At 48.4% G+C, this 9,761-nt stretch overlaps 1 protein-coding gene across 1 annotated transcript in view; it reads right to left on the bottom strand.

Moving 5' to 3' along the window:
• LOC112242127 (TBC1 domain family member 1-like) overlaps positions 1 to 7,747 on the bottom strand; it is an 88,568-nt gene extending 80,821 nt beyond the window's left edge. Inside the window, 6 exon segments of the mRNA XM_042314802.1 lie at positions 1,278 to 1,369; positions 1,560 to 1,692; positions 1,886 to 1,990; positions 2,321 to 2,410; positions 6,948 to 7,503; positions 7,728 to 7,747. Coding sequence (XP_042170736.1) covers positions 1,278 to 1,369; positions 1,560 to 1,692; positions 1,886 to 1,990; positions 2,321 to 2,410; positions 6,948 to 7,503; positions 7,728 to 7,747 — 996 coding nt within the window.
• Positions 7,748 to 9,761: the final 2,014 nt, after the last annotated feature.

Genomic DNA, 9,761 nt, shown 5'->3' with positions numbered 1-9,761 from the left:
ATGTCCACTACGCTTTCAAACCGTCTCAATAAAGACAGAATGTCCACTACGCTTTCAAACCGTCTCAATAAAGACAGAATGTCCACTAGGCTTTAAAACTGTCTCAATAAAGACAGAATGTCCACTAGGCTTTAAAACTGTCTCAATAAAGACAGAATGTCCACTACGCTTTCAAACCGTCTCAATAAAGACAGAATGTCCACGACTGTTTCAACCCTCTCAATAAAGACAGAATGTCCACTAGGCTTTAAAACTGTCTCAATAAAGACAGAATGTCCACTACGCTTTCAAACCGTCTCAATAAAGACAGAATGTCCACTACGATTTCAAACCGTCTCAATAAAGACAGAATGTCCACTACGCTTTCAAACCGTCTCAATAAAGACAGAATGTCCACTACGCTTTCAAACCGTCTCAATAAAGACAGAATGTCCACTACGCTTTCAAACCGTCTCAATAAAGACAGAATGTCCACTAGGCTTTAAACCGTCTCAATAAAGACAGAATGTCCACTAGGCTTTAAAACTGTCTCAATAAAGACAGAATGTCCACTAGGCTTTAAACCGTCTCAATAAAGACAGAATGTCCACTAGGCTTTAAACCGTCTCAATAAAGACAGAATGTCCACTAGGCTTTCAAACCGTCTCAATAAAGACAGAATGTCCACTAGGCTTTAAACCGTCTCAATAAAGACAGAATGTCCACTAGGCTTTAAAACTGTCTCAATAAAGACAGAATGTCCACTACGCCGTAAACCAACCAGGACAAACAGAGGACAGAACCTGTTTACTACTATTACTATTTACTAACAACTGACTGGACAGAATGTCCACTACACACACAAACCAAACACCACACAAAGACAGAATGTACCACAGTGCTCTTCAACACTGCAGCTTGTTCCTGGTTGTCCAGTGTGGCCAGATGTTTCAAACTCCAAAGCAGAATGTCCACTAGGCTTTAGACGGGAGGAGACCTGGAGACCACAACACACACACACACACAAAGACAGAAGACACACCACACAGACACACACACACACACACCACACAGACACACCACACAGACAGAACACACACACACACACTGTTTACACAGACACACCACACAGACACACAACACACACACACACACACACACACACACACACACACACACACACACACACACACACACCACACAGACACACACACCACACAGACACACACCACACACACACACACACACACACACACACACACACACACACACACACACACACACACACACTCTAGTACCACAGTGCTCTCGAACACTGCAGCTTGTTCCTGGTTGTCCAGTGTGGCCAGATGTTTCTGAAACTCCAGCTTGGCTTTAGACGGGAGGAGACCTGGAGACCACACACACACACACACACACACACACACACACACACACCACACAGACACACACACACACCACACAGACACAGACACACACACCACACAGAGACACAGTGAACTTCCCTCCATTGAAACTGAATGTGTGTGACTGTGGGCATAACAGTGTGTTTGACACGGCCGGCAGGACCAGTTTCCTACCTTCTATCCTCTCACACAGCCTGTGCAGCTGCTGCATGGGGCAACTGTCACACTGCTGGCTCCTGGTCCTTACACTCTGCTGCAGGGCGGCCACAGAGAACGCCTGCTTTAAAGTCAACATGATCTCATCCACCTGACAGAGCAGACAGACAGGTAGGCAGGCAGACAGAGAAGCAGACAGACATAGAGGCAGACAGGCAGGCAGAGAGGCAGGCAAACAGACAGGCAGAGAGAGAGACAGACAGACAGACAGGCAGAGAGAGTGATCAGTTCAATCCATCCGTCCGTCTGTCAGTCAGTGTTGAACATCTCTCTGTCCGTCTTACCAGGGATTCATCAGTACACTGGAAGACATAGCAGACGAACGTACAGCTCCCTCCTTCTACTGTCTCTCTACAGATGAACCCAAAGTGATCCACATGATGAATACCCTGGAGAGAGAGGGAGAGAGAGAGAGATGGAGAGAGAGAGAGAGAGAGAGACAGAGAGAGAGGGAGAGAGACAGACAGAGACGGAGACAGAGAGACAGACAGAGACGGAGACAGAGAGATTAGAAAGAGAAGCATGGTGGGTCACAATGTAAAACAAGGTATCATTAAACATGTCGTTCCCCAGATCTCTAGGTCACGACTCACCATCCAGAACGGGGTCTGAGATATCCAACTAACGTCCCGACATGCAAACGGACGGAGACACATCCAATAGTAGTTACCCCTCCCATTGCATTGTGGGGGACAAAGAGAACACACACACACACGTACCTGTGAGCAGAAAGATATTTCTCTGAAGCTCTTCTCTATGGCAACCGTCTTAGTGTCTGGACTGACCAGGAAGACCTGAGACCGACCCACCTGGAAAACACACAGATATATAAACAACCTTCTTAGTGTCTGGACTGACCAGGAAGACCTGAGACCGTAAAGGAGCAACATGTAAAGGAGCAGCATGTGCAAAGGAGCAGCATGTGTAAAGGAGCAGCATGTGTAAAGGAGCAGCATGTGTAAAGGAGCAGCATGTAAAGGAGCAGCATGTAAAGGAGCAGCATGTAAAGGAGCAGCATGTAAAGGAGCAGCATGTAAAGGACAGACAGACAGCATGTGTAAAGGGGCAGCATGGAAAGGAGCAGCATGTAAAGGAGCAGCATGTGTAAAGGAGCAGCATGTAAAGGAGCAGCATGTAAAGGAGCAGCATGTGTAAAGGAGCAACATGTGTAAAGGAGCAGCATGTAAAGGAGCAGCATGTGTAAAGGAGCAGCATGTGTAAAGGAGCAGCATGTAAAGGAGCAGCATGTGTAAAGGAGCAGCATGTAAAGGAGCAGCATGTAAAGGAGCAACATGTGTAAAGGAGCAGCATGTAAAGGAGCAACATGTGTAAAGGAGCAGCATGTAAAGGAGCAACATGTGTAAAGGAGCAGCATGTAAAGGAGCAACATGTGTAAAGGAGCAGCATGTAAAGGAGCAGCATGTGTATAGGAGCAGCATGTGTAAAGGAGCAGCATGTAAAGGAGCAGCATGTAAAGGAGCAACATGTGTAAAGGAGCAGCATGTGTAAAGGAGCAGCATGTAAAGGAGCAGCATGTAAAGGAGCAACATGTGTAAAGGAGCAGCATGTGTAAAGGAGCAGCATGTAAAGGAGCAACATGTGTAAAGAGCAGCATGTAAAGGAGCAGCATGTGAAAGGAGGAGCATGCAAAGGAGCAGCATGTAAAGGAGCAGCATGTAAAGGAGAAGTATGCAAAGGAGCAGCATGTAAAGGAGCAGCATGTAAAGGAGAAGTATGCAAAGGAGCAGCATGCAAAGGAGCAACATGTAAAGGAGCAGCAAGTAAAGGAGAAGTATGCAAAGGAGCAGCATGCAAAGGAGCAACAAGTAAAGGAGAAGTATGCAAAGGAGCAGCATGTAAAGGAGCAGCATGTGTAAAGGAGCAGCATGTAAAGGAGCAGCATGTGTAAAGGGGCAGCATGTGTAAAGGGGCAGTATGTATAGGAGCAGCATGAAAAGGAGCAGCATGTGTAAGGAGCAGCATGTAAAGGAGCAGCATGTGTAAAGGAGCAGCATGTAAAGGAGCAGCATGTGTAAAGGGGCAGCATGTGTAAAGGGGCAGCATGTAAAGGAGCAGCATGTAAAGGAGCAGCATGTGTAAAGGAGCAGCATGTAAAGGAGCAGCATGTAAAGGAGCAGCATGTAAAGGAGCAGCATGTGTAAAGGAGCAGCATGTGTGAAGGAGCAGCATGTAAAGGAGCAGCATGTGTAAAGGAGCAGCATGTAAAGGAGCAGCATGTGTAAAGGAGCAGCATGTAAAGGAGCAGCATGTAAAGGAGCAGCATGTAAAGGAGCAGCATGTAAAGGAGCAGCATGTAAAGGAGCAGCATGTAAAGGAGCAGCATGTAAAGGAGCAGCATGTGTAAAGGAGCAGCATGTAAAGGAGCAGCATGTGTAAAGGAGCAGCATGTAAAGGAGCAGCATGTAAAGGAGCAGCATGTGTAAAGGAGCAGCATGTGTAAAGGAGCAGGATGTAAAGGAGCAGCATGTGTAAAGGAGCAGCATGTAAAAGGAGCAGCATGTGTAAAGGAGCAGCATGTGTAAAGGAGCAGGATGTAAAGGAGCAGCATGTGTAAAGGAGCAGCATGTGTGAAGGAGCAGCATGTGTAAAGGAGCAGCATGTAAAGGAGCAGCATGTAAAGGAGCAGCATGTGTGAAGGAGCAGCATGTGGAGCAGCATGTAAAGGAGCAGCATGTGTAAAGGAGCAGCATGTGTGAAAGGAGCAGCATGTGTAAAGGAGCAGCATGTGTAAAGGAGCAATGTAAAGGAGCATGTAAAGGAGCAGCATGTGTGAAGGAGCAGCATGTAAAGGAGCAGCATGTAAAGGAGCAGCATGTGTGAAGGAGCAGCATGTAAAGGAGCAGCATGTGTAAAGGAGCAGCATGTAAAGGAGCAGCATGTAAAGGAGCAGCATGTGTAAAGGAGCAGCATGTGTAAAGGAGCAGCATGTAAAGGAGCAGCATGTGTAAAGGAGCAGCATGTGTAAAGGAGCAGCATGTAAAGGAGCAGCATGTGTAAAGGAGCAGCATGTAAAGGAGCAGCATGTAAAGGAGCAACATGTGTAAAGGAGCAGCATGTAAAGGAGCAGCATGTGTAAAGGAGCAGCATGTAAAGGAGCAGCATGTGTAAAGGAGCAGCATGTAAAGGAGCAACATGTGTAAAGGAGCAGCATGTAAAGGAGCAGCATGTAAAGGAGCAGCATGTAAAGGAGCAACATGTGTAAAGGAGCAGCATGTGTAAAGGAGCAGCATGTAAAGGAGCAGCATGTGTAAAGGAGCAGCATGTAAAGGAGCAGCATGTGTAAAGGAGCAGCATGTAAAGGAGCAGCATGTGTAAAGGAGCAGCATGTAAAGGAGCAGCATGTAAAGGAGCAGCATGTGTAAGGAGCAGCATGTGTAAAGGAGCAGCATGTAAAGGAGCAGCATGTAAAGGAGCAGCATGTGTAAAGGAGCAGCATGTGTGTAAAGGAGCAGCATGTAAAGGAGCAGCATGTGTAAAGAGCAGCATGTAAAGGAGCAGCATGTGTAAAGGAGCAGCATGCAAAGGAGCAGCATGTAAAGGAGCAGCATGTAAAGGAGGTATGCAAAGGAGCAACATGTAAAGGAGCAGCATGTAAAGGAGAAGTATGCAAAGGAGCAGCATGTAAAGGAGCAGCATGTGTAAAGGAGCAGCATGTAAAGGAGCAGCATGTGTAAAGGGGCAGCATGTAAAGGAGCAGCATGTAAAGGAGCAGCATGTAAAAGGAGCAGCATGTGTAAAGGAGCAGCATGTAAAGGAGCAGCATGTAAAGGAGCAGCATGTAAAGGAGCAGCATGTAAAGGAGCAGCATGTAAAGGAGCATGTAAAGGAGCAGCATGTAAAGGAGCAGCATGTAAAGGAGCAGCATGTAAAGGAGCAGCATGTAAAGGAGCAGCATGTAAAGGAGCAGCATGTGTAAAGGAGCAGCATGTGTAAAGGAGCAGCATGTAAAGGAGCAGCATGTAAAGGAGCAGCATGTAAAGGAGCAGCATGTAAAGGAGCAGCATGTGTAAAGGAGCAGCATGTAAAGGAGCAGCATGTAAAGGAGCAGCATGTAAAGGAGCAGCATGTGTAAAGGAGCAGCATGTAAAGGAGCAGCATGTGTAAAGGAGCAGCATGTAAAGGAGCAGCATGTGTGTAAAGGAGCAGCATGTAAAGGAGCAGCATGTAAAGGAGCAGCATGTAAAGGAGCAGCATGTAAAGGAGCAGCATGTGTAAAGGAGCAGCATGTGTAAAGGAGCAGCATGTAAAGGAGCAGCATGTGTAAAGGAGCAGCATGTGTAAAGGAGCAGCATGTGTAAAGGAGCAGCATGTAAAGGAGCAGCATGTAAAGGAGCAGCATGTAAAGGAGCAGCATGTGTGAAGGAGCAGCATGTAAAGGAGCAGCATGTAAAGGAGCAGCATGTGTAAAGGAGCAACTGGAGCAAGTGTATAGCGGTGGTTGATCATCATTGATGTATACGGTTAGTGTGTGTGTGTGTGTGTGCGTGTGTGTGTGTGTGTGTGTGGTGTGTGTTAAGCACAGGGCTGTGGTGAGGAGTGAGTGATCTCATGGTTGAGGCAGCATTTCTGTTTGGGTGAAAGCCAGAGAGAGACAGAGAGAGAGAGAGACATAAATGATGTCATGTGGATGAGGCGATGGTGTGTGTGTGTGTGTCTCTGTGTTGCCGGTAGCGACAGACAGGATGGCGTGAGGGTATTATTATAGATGTGTGTCTGCTGTGTTGGACGGCTCCCCGTTCTCCTTCCTGGTTCCATGCTGACCACTTCCTTCCTGGACAGGAAACAGGGTGGCAGAGGGGTACCTAGGGTCAACCACTGCGGAGTCACCCTGAGTGTGTGTTGTAGGGGTCACCGGGACTTGCTGAGTCATAAGGATGTTGTGTGTGTGTGTGTGTGTGTGTGTGTGTGTGTGTGTGTGTGTGTGTGTGTGTAGTGTGTTAGTTACCATGAACAGCATAGTCCTGTTCTCCTGTAGACTGGTGTGTGTGTGTGTTGTGTGTGTGTGTGTTAGTTACCATGAACAGCATAGTCCTGTTCTCCTGTAGACTGGTGTGTGTGTGTTTGTGTGTGTGTGTGTTAGTTACCATGAACAGCATAGTCCTGTTCTCCTGTAGACTGGTGTGTGTGTGTTTGTGTGTGTGTGTGTTAGTTACCATGAACAGCATAGTCCTGTTCTCCTGTAGACTGGTGTGTGTGTGTTTGTGTGTGTGTGTGTGTGTGTGTGTGTGTGTGTGTGTGTGTGTGTTGGTTACCATGAACAGCATGGTCCTGTTCTCCTGTAGACTGGTGTGTGTGTGTGTGTGTGTGTGTGTGTGTGTTAGTTACCATGAACAGCATGGTCCTGTTCTCCTGTAGACTGGTGGGCTGGACCCCAGCGGTGTGTGTGTGTGGTTCAGGTGACAGTCCGTTCTCATCCAGGGCCCGGAGGCAGGGGAAACTGGGGTCTGGTTTGAACACCACCGGCCTCCCACCACTAGAGGCACCGTATCCTCCTCCCCTGACCTCTCCATCCCCCGTTCCTCCATTTCGCGTTAGCGTCGGTAAGGCCAGAGCTCTCCGCAGCCCGTCCACCAATCCACCGCCGCTATCGGGTTTAGGATCGCCCCCGGCCCCTACCGATTGGCTGAATTTCTCGATGCACTCGTCAATCAAAGCGGGCGGGGCTTTCTTGTGAGCGACGGTCACTCTTCCGCAGAACAGAACCTCAAACCTCTTGGCGAACATGGTGGCAGCGCCGAAGGCGGACGACGCGGACGGAGTACAGTCTTCTGAGGAAGAGGCGGCGGGTTTGGGCGCTGCCAGGTCATCGTTGCGCGCCGAGCTCTTCCCAGCCTGACGCAGCGTACTGATGATCTCAGGGACCTGGAGGAGAGAGGGAGGACTTTGTCATGGGTGCTTAATTTTTTTTGGTGTAGGTTAGAATTAGAATGATATAATCTAATATAGATTAGAATGGGTGGCCAGTAATAAACTGGTCCTGAACATCTCTAAAACCAAGAGCGTTTTGTATTTGGTACAAATCATTCCCTAAGTGCTTAGACCTCAGCTGAATCTGGTAATGAATGGTGTTGAACAAGATGAGGAGACTAAATGACTTGGTGTTACCGTAGATCGTAAACTGTCATGATCAAAACATATTGATTCGGTGGTTGTAAAGACGGAGAGAGGTCTGGGCCGTAAATAAAGAGATGCTCTGCTTTTTTTGACAACACACTCCAAAAAGCAAGTCCCTGCAGGCTCTAGTTTTGTCTGAACATGATTATTGTCCAGTCGTGTGGTCCCAGTGCTTCAAAGGAAGACCTAGTGAAGCTACAGCTGGTCCAGAACAGAGAGGCACCTCTTGCTCCTCATTGTAATCAGAGGACTGATATAAATACTATACATGCCAGTCTCTCTTGGTTCAGAGTTGAGGAGAGACTGACAGCATCACTTATATTTACAAGAAACAATGATGTTGAAAATCCAAAATTGTTTGCAGAGTCAACTTCCACACAGCTCTGACACACACTTACCCCTCCAGACATGCCCCTCGGGGGTCTTTTCATAGTCCCCAAATCCAAAACAAATTGAAGAAAACATACAGTATTATATAGAGCCCTTATTGCATGGAACTTCCTTCCATCTCATATCGCTTTAAATAAACAGAAAACCTGGTTTCACAAAACAGATAAAGCCACACCTCACGGCACAACGCCTCTCCCCTATTGGACCCAGATAGTTTGTGTGTATGCGTTGATGTGGAGGCTACGTGTTCCTTTTTAAAAATGTATGTAGTTCTGTCCTTGAGCTGTTCTTGTCTATTGATGTTCTGAATTTATGTTCTGTGCTGTGTGTTCTGTGTTCTGTGCTCTGTGCTGTGTTCTGTGTTCTGTGCTCTGTGTTCTGTGTTCTGTGTTCTGTGTTCTGTGTTCTGTGCTCTGTGTTCTGTGTTCTGTGTTCTGTGCTCTGTGTTCTGTGCTCTGTGCTCTGTGTTCTGTGCTCTGTGCTCTGTGTTCTGTGTTCTGTGCTCTGTGCTCTGTGTTCTGTGCTCTGTGCTCTGTGCTGTGCTGTGTTCTGTGCTCTGTGCTCTGTGTTCTGTGCTCTGTGCTCTGTGCTCTGTGTTCTGTGCTCTGTGTTCTGTGCTCTGTGTTCTGTGCTTCTGTGCTCTGTGTTCTGTGCTCTGTGTTCTGTTTGGACCCCAGGAAGAGTAGCTGCTGCTTTGGCAACAGCTAATGGGGATCCTAATAAAAATACCAAATAAGTGCGGTGTTCTGTTCAGACAGGGCCAGACGGTGAGGTCACCACATCTCTATGGGCCCAACGTGATGGACGGTGAGGTCACCACACCTCTATGGGCCCAACGTGATGGACGGTGAGGTCACCACATCTCGATGGGCCCAACGTGATGGACGGTGAGGTCACCACATCTCGATGGGTCAACGTGATTGACGGTGAGGTCACCACACCTCGATGGGACAACGTGATGGATGGTGAGGTCACCACACCTCTATGGGCCCAACGTGATGGACGGTGAGGTCACCACACCTCGATGGGAAGACGTGATGGACGGTGAGGTCACCACACCTCGATGGGGCCAACGTGATGGACGGTGAGGTCACCACACCTCTATGGGCCAACGTGATGGACAGTGAGGTCACCACACCTCTATGGGCCCAACGTGATGGACGATGAGGTCACATCTCGATGGGCCCAACGTGATGGACTGTGAGGTCACCACATCTCGATGGGCCCAACGTGATGGACGGTGAGGTCACCACACCTCGATGGGAAGATGTGATGGACGGTGAGGTCACCACATCTCTATGGGCCCAACGTGATGGACGGTGAGGTCACCACACCTCTATGGGCCAACGTGATGGAGGTCACCACACCTCTATGTGAGGTCACCACACCTCTATGGGCCCAACGTCATGGACGGTGAGGTCACCACACCTCTGGGCCCATGGGCCACCACACCTCGATGGGCCAACGTGATGGACATGGACGGTGAGGTCACCACACCTCTATGGGCCCAACGTGATGGACGGTGAGGTCACCACTACCTCGATGGGCCCAACGTGATGGACAGTGAGGTCACCACACCTCTATGGGGACCGGTGAGGTCACCACATCTCTATGGGCCAACGTGATGGACGGTGA

This window comes from Oncorhynchus tshawytscha, unplaced genomic scaffold (assembly GCF_018296145.1).
Source record: "Oncorhynchus tshawytscha isolate Ot180627B unplaced genomic scaffold, Otsh_v2.0 Un_contig_2827_pilon_pilon, whole genome shotgun sequence".
Taxonomy (NCBI): domain Eukaryota; kingdom Metazoa; phylum Chordata; class Actinopteri; order Salmoniformes; family Salmonidae; genus Oncorhynchus; species Oncorhynchus tshawytscha.
This window is presented reverse-complemented; position numbering and strand designations above follow the sequence as displayed.